At 44.7% G+C, this 19,229-nt stretch overlaps 1 protein-coding gene across 2 annotated transcripts in view; it reads right to left on the bottom strand.

Annotated features, from left to right (window-relative positions):
- LOC135378312 (E3 ubiquitin-protein ligase MARCHF6-like) overlaps nucleotides 1-19,229 on the bottom strand; it is a 53,530-nt gene that overhangs the window by 10,640 nt on the left and 23,661 nt on the right. The window contains exons 8-16 of one of the 2 annotated variants that reach the window (XM_064611309.1): nucleotides 16,682-16,743; nucleotides 16,574-16,606; nucleotides 15,532-15,583; nucleotides 15,048-15,106; nucleotides 14,697-14,921; nucleotides 11,100-11,303; nucleotides 10,510-10,661; nucleotides 8,743-8,932; nucleotides 614-760 (exon numbers count right to left, since the gene is read on the bottom strand). In XM_064611309.1, coding sequence (XP_064467379.1) covers nucleotides 614-760; nucleotides 8,743-8,932; nucleotides 10,510-10,661; nucleotides 11,100-11,303; nucleotides 14,697-14,921; nucleotides 15,048-15,106; nucleotides 15,532-15,583; nucleotides 16,574-16,606; nucleotides 16,682-16,743 — 1,124 coding nt within the window. The remainder of the gene's footprint in view (nucleotides 1-613; nucleotides 761-8,742; nucleotides 8,933-10,509; nucleotides 10,662-11,099; nucleotides 11,304-14,696; nucleotides 14,922-15,047; nucleotides 15,107-15,531; nucleotides 15,584-16,573; nucleotides 16,607-16,681; nucleotides 16,744-19,229) is intronic. The other variant, XM_064611310.1, reaches the window with a different exon arrangement.

The raw sequence follows: 19,229 nt of genomic DNA, 5'->3' as shown, positions 1-19,229 counted from the left end.
TCATGGTACAGCACTTCAAAAATAGATGAAGATGAAAATGGTGAGCCAAAGGAAAACAATCGAAATGTCATCTTTATAGCTAGGAACGTACTTGGGTATATTTCAATGAAGTTCGGTAGGCTCTGTATTCACAAATGGTCCCAAAAATGGATAGTGGTAGAGAAGTCACGCAGCAAGCCATAGAACATGGTATACGCCTTATGTTCTATTTGCTTGTGGCTCTCTGTTGTCAGGACAAACAGCAAATTCTGTCAGCATCTGATAATTTTTCCCCAGCAGGAGCACTACACCTCTCGACTAAATACAAGTACAGGACAGCTGTCCCACAAATACTTTTACCCATCTTACATTGACAACTACAAACACCCAAGTTCATTGAGATACAGACGCTCAAACTTTAAAGCTCAAAGAAAACTTTTCTGATCAGGGTGCCCTATCAGAAGCAAATTTTTCAAGTGCTTTGCACACAGTAAGTTTTTGTGCACATCTAAACATTGACATCAAACTTTTGCGACATTTTTCAGCGACTTATATATTAAGTTAAAAGCATTTGCCATCCTTCTTCGAAGCACAGGTGGCAGTAAAAGTATGAAGGGCCAACTGTGCCACTCACATGGTCCCCGTCAGACCCAGGAAGGGCTGCAGCAAGCGGTGCCTCTTGCTGTCTGCTGCCCTCTCCAATGTCTCCTGCCCCTCCTTCATCAGGAGGTATGTTTTGGGCACCCACATTGCCATTATTGTTGTTTTCTCGGCCACCAGCCTACGCAAACATGCACGCAACGGTAAGTCACCAACTGCCCAATGGTAGGTTATCAACACAACGCTAGTACAATCATTCCTACTTGTCACAAGAACCTGGACTTCTAGACAATAAAAACACCTCTCAGAATGAAAGCATTGGGGAAAAAAAAAATGAACACAAAGAGGGGTTAAGAGAAGAGACAAGCAAAGACAGACTATGTATACGTAAATCTGTGCTAGTAATCTACTGCATGGTTGGCTCCTGGTAAGTCGACGAATAAAACATGTTTTAAGCAATCTGAAATGTCATTTTCGTTGCTCCTTTAAGTATCGGGGCTCTTTGAATATAGAAGGAATCCTCTCTGGGAATTCTGAGCTTGTGCAACAATACGCTACAACCGTTTTGTCTCTGCACAAGGAAAGAGGGCAAAGTATGCAGAAGCAACATGACACCGCCGGAAGCCACGTGGTCTTTGCTGGTATCACCGACCTTCGTAAACCTTCCGAACCTTCTGGAAAGAAGAGATCAGGTTCCACCTCAAATCCTTCAAGCCCATTTTTATGCTCTGGTATGCTCTGGTAGTTTTCTACGTCTGCAGCAGCATATACAGATGGCGCATCCAGAAACGGCAAGTCCGCCTCAGCATTCATCATACCATCTGCAGGTGTAGCGCAAGGACGACGCCTTTCGCATCCAACCTGATCAACAGCTGCAGAACTCTGCAGCACCTCATTGCTTTTACCCTGCGGGAATGGGCAGTCTTCATTGACTCAAAATCTGCACTGCAACCTACTGAAAATTCTGGCATGCGAGGCTCCTCCGTGCCCCTAGTGACAGATGTCTTGATGGCTTACCACCATGTGTACGAAGCAGGCCACAGGCTGGTTCTCCAGTGGGTTCCAGCCCATTGTGCTGTGGTGGGGAATGAGTAGGAGGACAAAGCCGCAGAAGCAGCCCTCATAAAATGGAAGCGGACAAGTATTGCACTGCTGCGAGGAGACAGTCGTTCCATTCTGCGACGCCTCTCACGCCATTCTCCCCCCCTCTATGCTGAGCAGAGTTGATCCAACGCTAGCTTTCCGCATGCCACGAAACACCTCTCATCTAGATGCTGCATTAATTCATCGAATGCGACTCGATGTCGCTTTGAGCTCAGTGGCGTTGAGACAAGTTGACTCTCCAAGATGCTGTCACTGCAGTGCTCTCGTGGATCTGGAGCACATTCTACTTCATTGCCCACACTACCAAGCTTCCCGAACTCCACTCTCCGGGTCTCTTAGTCAGCCGGACTCTCGCCCCTTCTCTCTATCAAAATTGCTTGGTCCTTGGCCGAATCCAGCTCCCCAACGCTCTGCGCTCAAAGTTCTTTTGACCTTTTTGTACACAATAGGGCTTCGATCCTTCTTGTGAACCGGGCTCATTATTTCATTCCCCACAGCACCACCAGCAATAGGGTAGAGTATCGCCCCTGGCGATAAAACTCCCCATTCATCATCTTTCAATAAAGTCTGTTGTTGTTGTCTGTCCACTCACAAGGCAGCAATAAGGGGGGTATTCGTGGATCGGCATGGGTCCACAGAAGAAACTACGCATGACTCAACCTTGAAATGTTGCCCCCCATTGCCCCTTTTTATTTAACTTGTTTTGTTTTTGCAATCAAATACGGGTGCTGCATTTTCTATTGATGTGCTTGCTTTGATTCTGGTATGATGATGTTTTTGGGTTATACCCCTAACTTTAGTTTTGGTACATGTTTGATCAATAGAGCTGTTTCGGTAAATTTTTTTTTTGATTGCGTGTTAGCGCCGCGAAGCAACTGTGGCTATGAGGGTTTCGGTAATGATCTCTTTGATGTGCGTGCTGAGTTGAGTTGTATAGGTTACTTGATTGTTAGGGCAGTGTTCGTAATATTGCATACATATCGTGCATGTATTGTACATGTATTGAAAGGCTCAGTGTAAAATTATATATATATTTTTTTTCGCACCTGCCACACACTGCACTGGTGCCATGCACCTCGCCAGTCTTGCGCCTTTTATGCCTGGCGTCTACATCTCTATACGAAATGAAATAAAACTGCTTTGATTTGATTTGATTCAATTATTTGGGAGAGGGATTAAGGAAGCCGCTCTATGGGCAATAGAGGAATCAGGGGAGCTGCGTAGACGGCTGACCTACTTGCATAGCGTATTGTTCTTCCCTTCCACATGAGATGCTTGACCCTGAGAAGGTCGATGATACAGTTGTTCAGCTTTTTGCACAAGTGAGCACTGTGTAAGCAGGATGACAGAATCCTTCACCTTATCCCTAACACCAATCAGGAAGTTACTAGGTATGTACATACGTTCTCGATAGCATTAAAGGTTGTGGTGTTTGAGAACTTGAGTCCCACTTGTTCTAATTCGAATACCTGCACTACGTTCTGACCTAAAAGTTGTCTGTCCTGACTGTCTTGTGGGCTCCAGAATTTTAAGGACCCCATCTACCAGTCTCAAAAATGAATTTGGACTTGGAAGTGAATTTCTAGACCTACACTATCAGGGCAGTCAGTATCATAGATGCTGCACGTACAACCCTAAATTAAAAAAGATATTGCAGTCATTCAGCTGAAGTCACTTGAACACAGAAGACAGTGAAAAGGGGCATTGCGCTGTCGACCTTAAATGCAACCGTAGCTAGGTCTTGCACTGAGGCCATCGATGAAAGCTTTGAGTACCAATCAGAGGGGCTCCGCGGGGCAGGCTATCCGGAGACCGTTATCAAAATTTGTTTGGCAATCCAAGATCTAAGGATAAAGAATTACCATCCGTTACAAGCTCCTAATGTAGGCAATTTCTGTGTATTGGACGAGGGTTCGTTTAATCAGCAAGCCTTAGCTCCAATCAATGGAGAAAAAATTTTTGGCGGTAAAAGTCAGGCCTGGAACAGCGACGAGCGAAGCTTGGAGAATGTGTGAAGAGTGGGGACTCGCTGAGTTGTGCAAAGCCACCTCCAAGACTTAGGGCCTCTACCTGAATGTCTTCTTTACTGTGAAGACCCATAAAAGCAGCCTACCTCTTAGATCGATTATATCTGAAAGGGGAACGTGGCAAGGCACCCCGAGTTTCATACTGCCAAAGTGGTTGTTGATGCTACCGATTGAGGACCCTTTCTTGGTGAGGAGCTCGGTCGAGGTGGTCGAGTTTCTCCGGGGGCTGGAGCCTGGGAACTGGAACGTCAGGATTCTGGATGTTGTCTACCTATATTATTGTCTGCCCGTTGAAAGGATGTGTGAAGCAGATTCTAGGGCCCTAGACCGCTTCGGTTCAGTGCGCTTCTGAAATTCTATGGGATGTGGCGTGGACCAATTAATGCGGTTGGTTAAAAAGTACCTGAAGTCCACGTACGTGCAACATGGTGATCAGGTTTTTGTGCAGACTGACGGTGTTTGCATCGGGTCGAGGATTGCTACTATCTTGAGTGACCTGGTTATGGCCCTCGTCGACAAAGGCGTGCGAAAGTATGTAGAAGAGCAACAATTGGGCGTAAAAAAGAATTTTTCGTTACGTGGATGACTATTTAATTATCATGAACACAGAGATCATGTGTGATTCAGATCAACTCGTGTCACTCCTTGAAAAGTAAGCCCCTGGGCTTCAGTTCACACTAGAGAAAATGAGCAATGATCAGCTCCAGTTTCTCGAAATAGCAACGATTCGTAAAGGCCGGCTCCTCTGCTGGAGGTATGAACAAAGGGGCAAGAAACCCGGTATGCCTTTTCACTCTAATGCCTAATAATGCCTCAAACGCAGTAAAAATGAGGATTGCCTCTAAAGTTTTAAAGTCGGAACTAACCAGGTCGTGTCCTCACGAGTTCAGTGATAGCTTTCAAGCCCAGCTGGAAAGGTTGAAGTGCTCCGGATACAACAAAGACATATTGAAGAATATTTGTTATAGAATCCTCAGGAGTTTGAAATGTAAATGGGATAGAATTGAGGAGGAGAGTCATAAGTGTGTGGCAGATATTCCCTACGTATACGGGTTTTCACACCATCTTATGAAGTACACCCGTAAGCATGATGTGAGGTTTGTATATGGTGGCAACATGAAGTTAAGCAATCTACCATTTAAGATAAATGGAAGTGGAAAGCTGGGGAAAGATGGATGCAATGTTCGACAAGAAGGTGCTGCTGTAGAATGTGCAACGGGAGTGGTGTACGACATTCCACCGTCTTGCGGTAAGACCTATATTGGTCAAACGGGGCTTTGTATGAACATGTGTGTCACGGAGCACAGATATTCGGTTAAAAACAATTCCGGAAACTTAGCCTTACACGTGACGGGCTGTGAATGCCAGTGCGAGTTCGACAAAACTGTGATTAGGGCTAGACACAGGCGGCAGAGAGAGGGGGAAATTTGGGAATCTGGCAAGGTGGGGACCAGTGCGTAAGCACAGCTTCTATATCATTGGCTGAAAGGGAGGTAAGTTACCTGCCTATTTAACCACAGTTGTTTTCCGGTGAAGAAATTGTTTACAGTAGTGCGCTGCGTGTGTCGTCCGTATTTCGTCCTTGTTCAGATTTTAGCATTTTTAATAATGAATTCAGCACTGAGATGCTCTCTGATATAATCTGCCAGACCAAGATCTGGCCTGGCAATCATGCTGGCAACACGACTTCCTATCCCTATGATGATTACCCTATTCTATGATTCCCTTTCAGTTCTCTCAGTTAATTTGCTACTTATCATCTGAAACATGAGTGCTGAGAGTGCTCAAATCTTAATGAATTTTGTCGTACAGTTTCTTTGTTACGCTACATTGTTGGGCTGGATATGCAACTCTCAGCCTCATCTGAAGTAATTTTGCAATAAAAAAGATTTTAGGCTATACAGGAAATTAATTAAATGACCCAAAGACACAACAGACATTTTGTACTATTCTTCCTGCGATCCGTACTTCTCCAATGCTCGTCACGTGAGAGGTGTGCCCCGGTGTGGGTGTACTCAGAGCTGGTGCTTAGTGCAGGTAAGCCCACAATACCCGCACCCCTTAAACTAATCTTTTGCAACCATAACTTGCTCATTAATTTTGGCATTTTCTCCAGGAAATTTTCGTTAAGAAAAATAGCCAAAAAATAAACTTTTTTTCACATAACCCATGGTGATAAGAACCAGGGTGTCGAACCGAACCCGAACCCGAACCGAAAACCGTACCCGAACCGTTATTTTTGCCGGAACCGAACCCGAACCGAAATTTTCATGACACTGTTGAACCCGAACCGGAGCAGAACCGTAAAAAATAATAGCGGTAACCGGTTCGCAACAAAACGGTTCGGACATAAAAGAAGTCAGCATAAGAGTTCCTCTCTATCCCCGAACGAAGACACATTGGTATCATCATCACGCGCCTATATCATAAATTTCAGAAATGTTCACCTAGCAGTCAGACGGCGACGTATAGTAAGTATACTTTCAGCGTCTTTTTAACATGTTGAAGCGCAGTTGTCCTTGTGAGTGCCGCGGCTAGCGCTCCACGCACGCGGTGCAGCGTCTACTCTTCAGAGACCAGGTGCCACGCGGACGAATGAAACACGAATGGAGTAGGCCAGTTATATAGCTCTACAGGACGAATATGTGATCAAATAAGCGCCCAAGATTTCCCTTTACACGTGAGCAGCACAAATTAAACAAGTCAGAAACATGAGAAGTGGAGAAGGAGCGTACGCAGAACGGTGCCTGTTTGATTTGTCGTGCTTTGAAAAGTAAATGTGGTTCTGCTTATTGGTAGCGCAGTTGTGTCGTCGTGACACATTGCCGTTCTGTTGTGGATTAACAAGTACACTGCTATGAGCTCGGACAGAGTAAGGCTTGCAGGCTTATTTTCGACATGCTTCAGTACGGTTTCAGATCGATTCACGCTGCGAAGGCAGTTTCCGGCAAGTACTGTCGCCTGTCGTCTATGTTACGCTGTCCATCTTATTAGGCTTCCTTTAAGTGTATCTTGCTGGCACTGTGCGTGCGAAAAAATATATTTTGGGAACAGAAAGTAGCAGGACTACACCGCTTCAACAGCGTGAACTCTAGTTGCAATAAGTGTTCATCCATATCTCATTTCTCTCACTAAAGGGCTACCTCACCGCTAGAGACGTCAATGCAGACAACAGCAGTAAGCTATTAGCCACGCATTTCCTGATAAAAGCAGTTTTATGGAACATATATAACGGAAGCGTTGAACCGGTTCGCGAACCGGTTCGGGGCTGCGAACCGGTTTGCGAACCGGTTCGATTTCTGGCCTGGCCGAACCGGAACTGAACCGGAACGAAATCAAAACAACGCGAACCCGAACCCGAACCGAACCCGTATTTTTTGCGGTTCGACACCCTGATAAGAACATTCACCGGAGCACTTGTGGCTTTGACTTAAACAGCTGACAAATTTGGCGCCAAACGTTAAGCAAAACAGCACGCATTCGCGGAAATGCCTCTGGTTCCTTTCAACTCAACTCTATCAGGCAACACACGAGCTGATCATCTCACGATATCGCGTGTCGTGTTCTTCCTTTAGTCCTTGTTCTTTTGCTGTGTTACATCACCCTGTTGGAACACGACCAGCTTTTCTCCACAGTTTTCCGAATGTCTATGGCAAATGCTGGTCCTCTGCTGCAAGGGAAGCTCTTACCGCTTCATAAACTTTGTAATCCAGCTCCTACTGGCTCGAAAACCGAGACGGGGGGATGTCGTTTAGGCACGGGAGAACTTGGGTTCAGATTGCACTAGTTGAACAATGTAGAAGACTGGGCTTGCTGGTACAACAAACATAAACTCGGAAGCGCAGTGCTATTGAGACAGGGACAGAACATCCGTCCCGGTCGCAGTAGTTTAGCACTTCAAGTTACTTCTTGCCCTATGTCAGTCGTTTTCCCACGCTAGCTGTAACAACAGAACCTCACCTCATAACCCAAGCAGCACAACATCTTGGCCCAATATTGGAGCAATATTGGCAATACTGACCCAATATTGGTCCAATATTGGGCCAAGGTGTTGTGCTGCTTGGGAACACACTCAAAACGAACAGTCACTCAGAATAATATCGTTCTCCTACCCGATCGTTTTGCCGCTTTGTTATCTGTGAGTAGAAATTCGGTGGCACTGCAGGTCGGGCGTAAATGCTGGTGCACCCGCACCGTGTCCACGGGTATTCTGGGTGTACCCGCTGTAAAGTGTAAACTTGCTGTGCGACAGAAGGGCTCGTTATTTTGCATTTTTACTTCTGCCCGCGCTTTCATAGAAAACGACTGGCCACTGGCTCCAAGACACGCAGGATCGGGTTTCTGTGAGCTGCGCCTCGCACGGGTCCATAGCCGACGACAGGAGGTCATAAATTTTCAGTTCGAAGACGTTTGGTCATTCAAGCTAACGGTTGTGCGAGGTGTGTTGTTTTGTTATATTTTTGCTGAGTGCGTGGTTTGAGTAGAGTGAAAGGAGGTCATCTGGGAGACGGAAAACAACCCAGAGAGCGGAAGAGTTTGGAAAATTGGAGGGACTTGGCCTTCGGACTCCCTAGCAAACGGACCTGCTCGGAGTGACTTTGCCATATGATGTAAATCTTGCCCGCTTAAAATCCATTGCTGTAAATAAACCTGTTACCAAGCATTGAAGATTGTCTGCTGTCGAGTACTTGCAACTCAACCGTCATCATCAACGACAACTGGCCAGCCACAGGGATCAAAAGAGAAAAGAAAAGAACCACCTGTACTCGCACATCACACACCACGGGCTGCGTGTACGAATTTACTTATCCGCGCACGCCTCTCACTCATCACATCATGGATGTCCGTGACAAGGAAAGAAAAGTGGCCGATTTGCACGTTAGGACCGTCCCTTTATTCCGAAGCAGAGGGAACAGCCTAGGTGGCAGTTAAAATGTAAACGTGCACTTGCTCTGATGCCAGAGACCCTCTTCCGCTGCGGAGCTGTGCCTGCTAAAGTTCGTGCCTTGACAAAAAATTGTGTACAACTTACCTCATTTGCCAGCGTCAAAGGAACATCACCCAGGAGGTACGAGCGCAAGTCGAGGATGTAAGACACCGCCAGACACCACGTGCGCACCATGGCTTTGAGCCACTGCTTAGTGTGCCCTTGCTCCAGCAGTGCAGGCAACACTACCTGGAGTAGGATCAGCTCAAGAGACAGCTCTTGCGTAGGTGTATCACTGGAATGAATGTCAAGTTCAGTTTGAGAAAATGTGATTTCTGCACTTTTCCACATGTTCTAGCCTTTCCTAGCAATTTTATTGCAGTCAAACTCATCTCAAACTAAATTCAAGGGAATGGAATTACTTTTTGTTCAGGAGGCAGAGCATTAAAGTGGTATCTAACATGGCCAAAAACTGCTGTCATCTTGTAAAGCAGTATGTGAAAAGCATTCCCACAAAATATTTCTGTCCAAAGTTGTGTCACCACGGTGCAATTAATTTGGAAAATCGCTGCCGCGGTGACAGGCCGGAGCGCTCCAACTGCAGACCACACCCACTCAGATTACGATCACAAGAGTAATATATCCGTGACTTCTGTGCAATCTCAGAATTCACAGTAGCAGAAAGCAAGCAATGGCGGCGGTATTGTGGCGCCACCTGTTAGCCACTGAACCAACTGCGCTGTGAAAACGGTCGGACAGGCTTCACACTGTCGGTAAGCACCGGGTTTTCGCTGTACAAGCGCAGTTAATTTCGGGCTGCAACACTCGCTCTTCCCGTGGTGTCCACGGCCCCCCAAAATCGTGGTTGTGTCGTGGACAGCCTTCAAACCCTCTGTTTCGGACATCACGAAGCCGCAGAACGCATGGCGTCTCCGAAGCGGTAGCAGACGCTCCGGCCTGCGCGATATTGCTCACCTCGATCATGTGATCCCAGGTCCAATGAGGAGCGTCCTCACCATTTGCATCACATAGTGACGCGCGTGGTGGCGCTCATCACGTGCCTATCGTGAAGGCGAAGGATGGTGTTTCGCCCACGGGAGGTTCGGGGAGCTATTGCAGGCGTCCCAATTTCGCTACGATTGCACTAATTGTGGGAAAACTGTTTTCAGCCGCCTAACATTCCATACTGACCAAAAACAGAAACAAAGTTGAGGGCCGCTAGACTGCTCCTTTAAGTGCGCTTTCCCAAATTTGCCATTTTCCTACACAGGCACAGGGCCTCTCGTTATAGCATTTCAACTTATTTTCATGGTGAAATAATGAGTATGGTTTAACGAGCTTTATAGTGCTCCTTTTATGTAATGGCCTAAATTTTATCAGCTTCTGTTCCATATGATATAATGCATGCATAACATTTTGTTTCACAGGTGTAAATCGGCAGGAAGTTCCTAAAGTCTGCTAAACTGAACTAAATGATGATGGCATCAGCATGCAACTTTGCAAAAAAAAAAAAAAGAAGAAGGAAAAAGAGGATGAAGGAAAAAAACATGCTCAGAAATGTTGGTGTGCAGGTGATGCATCCTTCTGATTTTTCACTGTCTTTTTTTATTTTTTTATGTTAATTAATTCAGAGGAGCAATTTAAGACACTCGGAATAACACCAGAACCCTAGGCTCAATTGAGGCTCCTGATAACAGTAGCCCCTGCGAGCATTTCACCTCAAATGTTGCCAACTATACACACTATGGCGCCTCCAGTCTTTGGGTCGCACAATTTTGTTTCTTCAATGCCCTACATGGATTCAAGCATTTCTTGTGGCCACCTATAACTCATCATTCTGCAAAAAAGAAGCTACGTAGTAAAACACATTACCTGGAAATGGTAACGTGATAAGGCAAAAACCCAGGAAGAATCCACTGAATGGCTCTCACAGGAACCCACACCATGAGCAGAACAGTTGTACCAAAAATTACGAGCGACACCAGAAAGCGACGCACATGTTGCAGAATAGGCAGGTGTATCATCTGAAATGTTAAGTGAAGTAATGTCACCTCAAATGACTAGAACAAAGGCTCCGAGCTTAACCTAAACTGAAAACCAGGAAAACAATCATGAAAATTACGTTCAAGACACCAGAGTTTCTGATTGGCCTTTTTTGTTATGTCCAGGATGTTTATTTCAACGCAGGTCTGATGTTAGAATAATGCCGTGGTACTCATGCTCACAGACCCTTGAGAGGTTCGTTAAGTTTATACTTCATAGCATACTAGGTGGTGGTAGGTAGGTGGTTTCTTCTTACGGGTAACTGTCATTACAACACACTTGTTCATATTGAGGTCTTATTTCAATACCGGCATTACATTTCAACTGCCAACTCCAATCAGATCGCTCACTGGAGATTAATAGAAAAAAATTAATATAAAACAAACAGGATAGTAACGCATCAAAAGCGATCTACTAACCTCTTGTATGGGGTTGAAGTCTGGATCATTGAGGTTCTTGAGGAACCAAAGCAGGCCTGGGCGCAAGACCTCTCGTAGCAGTAGCACAAAGGACGCAAAGTAGAAGACATAAACCATGCCAACTAGCCAATGGATGAACATAGAGGTGCCGGGTGCCAGACGAAAGCTTGCTTCGCGGTCAGAGAGGGTGGCTTCAAACATTGTCTGCGGTAGGAATAAAATTAATTTTACCATTATGGAGAGCCATTCTTTTAATATGCTTCCAACTCCTTTCCCATCCCGTACTCGTCACTGAGCACAGGGTTCAGTAATTTTGAATGTTGCAGAAGCAACAACACTGAAGGGATCATTTTACAAGGCTAGCCATTTATGAAATAACTTATAGGGGACACTGATGCACAAAGAAAGGCACAGTCTAGCTTCGATATAACAAAAACAAGAAAAGACGAAACATCTATTTACTGCGTAGGTTACAAGCTTTCGCCCAGCTTTCACCAAATCTCTGGGCGAAAGCTTGTAACCTACGTAATAAATAGATGTTTCATCCCTTCTTGTTTTTTGTTATAGGGGACAGTAGAAGAAAGCTGAACTTTGTAAGTTAGCGAAGAAGTTTCCTAGAAATGGCGAAGGTTTCTTATGAGAGAACACCTAGCCCAGCCAGTACTTGCTTTTCATGTCCAATGCTATCCTAACAACTTTTCTCCGGCATTTTCTATCACACTGAAAGGAACACTTGTAAGGATCCCCCAAAACACCATCTCTTTGCAAAAGCTTACCTGAACCCCCCCTGGTCAACAAAGTATACGAAGTTTCATAAGCTGCTCAAGTACCATAGCAGTTTAATTGTAATGTGTTACCCATTTCCGTTTCACCATATTCTTGTAATGATTTCTGCTTTAGTTCACCCTTTATGTACATATGTGTGAATAGATTGACTATTATTATTATTATTATTATTTGATCTGCATTTGCTGACCAAAAATTTGGGCTCGAACTTCTGAGGCATTTTAGTGCCAAGTCCAATTCTATGATATTGCGCATCAAGCAATATTCATTGCGGCAGTTCAGCTTAGTGTAGACATCAACGATGATGTTATGTAAAATTCTGTGAACTGTAACATTCAACCCTGCCACTGAGACACTGTGATGCAAGCATTTTGCGATACATAAACCACATAGAGGGCGTTTCACCTAAAGTGTCACAAATTTCCATTGAAAAGCTTACTTGTTTGAAAATTATGGGATCAATTAATTTATCTTTGGCCAACTTTTCCCATGACCTATGAGCACCTTCACAAATTTTCAGTCGCGAGAAATGAAATTTTCTAAATTGAACTCCAAAATTTGCCACATCAACATCAGCTTATTTGCCATTAACAGAGAGCACGAGTCCAATTTACCCCACTCCATAACAAGATAACGTTCTCTACTACAACAGTAGTAGCTGAAAAAAGAAAAAAGAAAAAAAGAGAACCGTCATTTAGATGTGTGCAAATTGTCGGCCACCATCAAACATACGTAAAGTTAGTGCAAGAAGCAGCAGAAGAAAATGGTGAACCGTCTCTTCCTGTTTCCTTCCCACTGTTGTTTCAGATAACTGTGGCATTGTAACCCTCTACTGTTATCAGCAGAAGTGTCGAAAAAGGAAGTTGAGGTAGTCTCATGTTCTCCTCATGTCACTGCCCGATGGAGAATCGACAGCTGACGACAATTTGCGCATGTGGAAACGACAGTTTCCATTTTCGTTTTTTGTTTTGTTTTTTCAGCTACAGTCAAACCTCATTACAACGAAACGCGATATAACGAAATTCGCGATAGAGCGAAATAATTTGAATTCCCCGGCAGAGGGCCATAGAGATCAATGTATTTTAACTCCCGCTACAACGAAACACTTTTTAGCCGCCGCCTCGATACAGCGAAAGAACGAGATAAGGTTTATGACCCCAAAGCCGACTTTAGGGTCATGAAAACAAAGGGCGCAAGGAGCGTCCTGTCCCCGCGGCGGATGGCACGGATGGCACGCGCGATTAGGGTCGGGAGGAATCTGGTGCCTACAAAAGGAAGTCTGAGTCATTGAAAGGTTAGGGATTTTCTTCCGAGGCGTCTCCTTTTCGCGCTTGTTTTGAACTGTCCAGTTGCAGCTAGAGCCACTCTAGTTGCATCCAAGTAAAAAGAGCACGAGACGCAAGGTGCCATCGCGCGCGTGGGAAATGCTTCGTTCGCGTGGCGGCGGAACTGACGAAATCAGCCTAGATGATTTTCTTGACGGGGACAAACATGCTGTAGCAACGGGAGCCTTACGGAAAACGCACTGCAGGAGATCGCAACACGATATGGAAAAAGCTGCGGCGGCTTCGGCGGCGTACGAACAATGCGTGACACCGCGTCTTCTAGGCACGACGCAGACGCGTATAACCGGCTATTTCACGCAAGAATAAAATACCGTAGGTGCACTTTGGCGCTGTATTTGTTGTTGTCATTTTTCACGAAAAACTTTTCCGCATCGTAGCGGGAGTTATCGACGCTTATGTACAGCGCGCGCCCTCGCAAAGGTCGCGATCCATGACCTTCAATTCGGTACAACGAAATGTTCGATACAACGAAAGAAATTGCAGCCCCCGTGGGTTTCGTTATATCTCGTAGAAGGAAAAGTATTTTGTGTAATGGAATTGTGCAAATCAGGTACGCACTTCCTTTTTCTGGCAAATTTCAGAGTTCAATTCAATTTCTCGTGACTAAAAATTAATCGAAATGCTTGAAGTCATGGTAAAACCACACCGAGGGTGAATACCGTTGATCCCATAACTGAATTTTGTGACACATTAGGTGAAACACTCTGCATTGTCAAACGCCAGATACAGTGAGCTCTTTCATGGGAGCGGCCAAACCTCTATTGAATTAAATGTAGTTCACATTCAATAGGCAAATATTTGGAATCAGTTCATACAAATTTTTTGGTAGTTATTTAGTTCCCTCCACACACATGTAAAAGTTCTTGTACATGATGTCTGGCCTATGGATATCCTTCGACGAGTCATGGCCACACATTACAGCTTAGACATCTTCCTAGTTTTACATGAATGGCCCGCACTTCATGAGATGCATTGTAAATAGTTTTCCTTCAACCGTTCTGCATTAGGGACACATTTTGTGGTTCCTGGAAGTAATCCGGGAATGTCAAAACTGAGTCAAGTACAGCCAACATGAGTGATAAAAAGATAAAACATTGAAACTACTGTGTTTTATCTTTTTATCACTCCTGGAAGTAAAAATGGTTGGCTAGTGACTATGCACACCACATTACCCATTTTCCTACAAGTAAAATACATTAGCCACGACACACAATTTTCGCTGAACTTTGAGCAGCCTAAATATTACCTCAGATTAATTAATGTAATACATATACTATCTGAATTTTAACTTTTGACAGCTGTCACTCAATTGTCAGCTGCTTTAATGCAAAAAGCAACCACAGATTTTTCTTTTTTTGTGTGTATAGTACCAAATTAAACTTAAAATGGAAATAAAAGTAGAAATCCCATTTTCAGAGTACCTACAGCTAGTACACAGCAGTTACACAAATGAAAAAATACTCACGAGAGAGCAGACGTCTAGCCACCATCCACACACCAGTGGGAAGAGACCAATTTCGACAACCGAAAGCAGCGCAACCTTTACCACCACATAGCATAGGCCAAGCAGACGCTGCGTACGCCATAGAAGTGCAAGTGATGCAAGTTTATGGAGCAAAACCAGAGTGCATCCTGCCACAACATAGCCCACAAGCGCCGTCAACAGCCCTTCAAACTGTGATGCAGTCACCTGGAACAAATGGAGAATATGGTAAAAAGTTTATCGGCAGAAAGAGAGACATTTTTAACAGTGATAGTGCATGTCTGCTAGATGAATTCCTGAGGAGGTGTGCAGGCCATTCTGTGGTCAACTCACATATTCTTTGAGGCGAAAGCCGAGGATGGCAAACTGTCCAATGTGGTACGGGCAGAACGCTGTTGAAGAAAATGATAAAGTTATCACGCAAGGCTATGCAACCCAGCAGAAGTGTACTGAATTTACATCTTCGTAAAAGCCATCTGTCACTTCAACTGCACAGAAAAGAACAAGTGCAGAGAAAAAAAATGTGTGCAGAGACAATAGAGCAGAGATATTAGAAGCGCCATATGACGATGTTGTGTCCCCTTAGCACCAACGATTATTGAAACCCTGCTACCCATTTTTGAAAAATGAGCTGAACGCATGGAAGGGGTCTGCGTCCTCAGGGAATGCAAACCCCAACAAGAAAAGTAGAAATTGCATGATATGTGCAACTGTGTGATTGCAGCCGATGCTGGTGCAGATCCAATGTGAGACATTGGATCTGTGGGAATCAATGGCAGAAATAAGAAAGGTACTTAGAAATATCAAAGTGACATACCAAATACCAGGATAAACAATGTGTTGAGGGACACCACCCAAAAGACATGTTCCTGCAAGAAAAAGTGACCAAATTAGAAGACTGCATGTGCGCATAAACCTGCTATTGAAACAGCTTGATGGCCGTCGCCTTTGTTTTGAGATGACGTTGTAACGTTTCACTTCTAACAGCTGAGTTGCGGCTTGCACACAGACTTTTCATTGCAAAAACTCGTGTTAAGATGCACATCAGTTTCAGCAACGCAGCATTTCCTTTTGTTACTGTACTTAACACGCCAGTTGTTCATACATAGGGCCCTGTGTGTTAGGGACAAGTTCAGTTAGTTAAGTTTTTTACCCCCCACTGATGTGCATCATCATCACTTACGGGAACTTACAGGAAAACAAACTTGGCAAAGTGCCAATTCAGCCACCAACATGGGCACAGGAGCACGCTGAACACTGAAGGTTCAGCACAGCTGTTCCGCGTGAAACATCATGTAGTTATAGGCATGTTATGATTTCACTGATTTACATTGACGGCTTCTGATATAAGACCAGAATTTACCCCCCCCCCCCCCCCAAAGATTTAAAAAACCAAAAAACCCGAAAACACATAGGGCCTTAGTCACGCAAGGTTCAGCAGAGGTGATTGCTATGCAGAAGATGAGTGCATTGGCACATAGTATCTCTAAGTGTCAGTCTTTTGCTTTTATTCACTTGTTCAACTGCAGTTGTGTTCTGCAAGACTGAACTTCAGCAAACAAGGTTTTTGAAGAATCACAACACGGGGCTGACCGTAGCAGAACAGGATTTATCTATGGTACTGAAAGCACAGGTAGGTCAGGTATGTTGATTTACCTCCAATACTTCCATGAAACTCAGCAGAATTTGAATGGTTGTGTGCAAAAGATTGATTTTTGCAGGAAGGTGATGCCACAACAGTAATTGCATAAATTCAGAATGTGAGTATACTACCACAAGGACCTAAAATGGTTTAACTGTTTCCTACTTACTACCAGACACACAGACACATTTCTTCTGTGGCAGAGAGTCCTACTTACCAAGAAAACAAGTGATCCATCTAATCCCAAAAGCTGTGGAACGTAAAGAAGAATGTTGTACGACATGTAATTATAACTATACAACAGAAACAGGTGCAAACAACATACTCGTTCCCACGTGAGCTCTTCCGCTGCTCTATCCCACTCGATCGGGTTCCAGTTCACATCATCTGAAATAGAAATGTGCACTATTCTTCGATTGCACCACATGCCAAACTATTACATGCTTCCTTCAGACACAGAACACTTAATTTTCCGACATGTACGCGACAGTAACCTACATGTCCTTGAAAGTGGCAAATCAAAACAAAACGTTAATGCTCTGTTTGGAGGCAAATGGAGTATCTTTTAATGTACAGGGTTAGCCAAGATAAATTTTGGGGGTTGTAATGGAGATACATAAAACAAATAAAAACAGTGTCGGGAAGCTAAAGTAGATGTTAGAGTACGTATTGTGCACCAAAATTTTATATCAATACTGCAAGTTGGCCAGTTTCTCTGCGGATAAATCGTGGAAATTAAAAAACCAGCTGTACCCGTGTTTCCAATCGGCTATACCTATGTTTCAGCTCCTTCCGTCAGATGGCGACATGGTCGAACGCGGCGTTGTAGACGATATCGAAACCAAGTGAACAAGTGGAACTGAACTTCTCATATCGCATTAATATGGTTTCAATATCGTCTGCAACGCCACGTTCGACCATGTCGCCATCTGACGGAAGGAGCTGAAACACAGGTACGAGGGTGGTTCCATAAGTTTCTGGCCCGATCAACTTTTAATAGTCAGAGACGAAATAAGTGTATCACTTTTCGACATAGTCACCCTTAACTTCGATGCACTTTTGACACCTTTCAACCAGCATTCTTATACCCTTGAAAAATAGTCCTAAGTTTTGTCCGCAAAATGCTGGAAAACTGCCTCTTGCACCTCACTATCGTTTTGAAATCTCCGTCCTCTGAGATCCCTCTTCAAGTTTGAGAACAGGAAGTAGTCACTCGGTGCCAAGCCTGGACTGTAGGGTGGGTGGTGGATTTCTTCAAAGCCGCACTCCTTCAGTGCAGACTTGGCAACAGAAGCCGTGTGGACAGGGGCATTGTCCTGGAGCAACCGGACACCTTGACTCAACCTGCCGCGCCTCTTTTCCTTGATGGCGTCTTGCAGTCGGTGCAGGAGTGAAGCATAATAAGTCGCATTCACTGTGGTGTTCCTCTCTTTGAAATCGATGAGGAGGATCCCGTGACAATCCCAAAATATTGTTGCCATGATCTTCTTTGTGGATTGTGTGACCTTGGCTTTTCTTGGGGGTGCTTCCCCTGGTTTGCGCCATTCCATCGACTCCTTTTTCGAAAGGGGATCATAGTAGAGCACCATAGTCTCATCCCCTGTGACAATTGACTTCAATATTTCTTCTTCGTTCTCTTGACAGAGCTCCAAAAACTCACACACACAACTTTGGCACAGACGACGCGCTGTTGCTTTTGAACTGACGAGAGAAGTCGTGGCACCCATCTCGCACTGACCTTTTTCATGTGAAGGCCCTCGCCGATGATGCGAAAAACGGTTGTTTTGGAAAGCCACAGCCTTTCTGAGATTTCCTTCACCTTCAGACGCTTGTCGCTCAGCACTTCCTCCTCGACAAGAGACACATTTTCTTGTGTCACCACTTCCACTGGACAACCATCGCGTGGATCCATCTTCAATGGACTCTCGCCCCAGTCGAAACTGCTTAGCCCAGTCTTTTACCGTTGTGTACGACGGAGAGGCTTCCCTGTACACGTTGTCCAGTCGCGCTTTAATTTCTTTAGGCGAAAGTCCCTCTTTTGTCAAGAATTTTATCACAGCGCGGTACTCGATTTTTTCCATTTTAACTGAAGAGTGCACCCTAGCTGTTTGAAATGCCGCTCTCCAACCGACAAAAGCATGGAGAGGATTGAGGGTGGTGCTCTGGCCCTCCAACAGATGGCGCCACACGTCCTTAATCGCATTTTCAAATTCGCCTGCATTTTCTACCTCAGGCCGGAAACTTATAGAACCACCCTCGTATATAGCCAATGGAAACACAGTTATAGCTTTTTTTTAATTTCCATGATTTATCCGCAGAGAAACGAGCCAAGTGGCAGTATCGATATAAAATTCTGGTGCATAATACATCCTCTAACATCTACTTTAGCTTCCCGACACTGTTTTTATTTGTTTTATCTCCATTACAAAACCCAAAGTTTATCTTGGCGACCCTGCAGAATACTTTTTCACTGGTGACTAACTTGGCTGAACCAGCAACACATGAGTGCCAAGGCTTAAGTTTTAAGGGACCATGAAGAGATCCTCAAAACCTCTGTAATGCATTCCTGGCCGCTAATACATTCACCACGCGGAGCAGTAACCAAGCATTGATTAGAATAACGGATAAGTACACTCAAACCTCGTTACACCAAACTCGCATATACGTACCGTAATTTCACGCATATTAGCCGTGGCTTATGCGCGATTTTTTTCTCACAGGTGTTCTGCGGATTATCTACCGGTGCGGCTTATCTGGTGACTATTTCTCTCCGGTATTTTCCCCATACGCCGGTTTTAACGAAAGTGCCGACAGTGTCTCTGGAACAGCACCGCTCTGCCAATGCACGAACAAAGTGTAACCCCGTCCACATT

Source organism: Ornithodoros turicata, chromosome 1, assembly GCF_037126465.1.
Source record: "Ornithodoros turicata isolate Travis chromosome 1, ASM3712646v1, whole genome shotgun sequence".
NCBI classification, from domain to species: domain Eukaryota; kingdom Metazoa; phylum Arthropoda; class Arachnida; order Ixodida; family Argasidae; genus Ornithodoros; species Ornithodoros turicata.
Note: the sequence above shows the minus strand (reverse complement) of the source record. Positions and strands in the feature narration are given on the sequence as shown.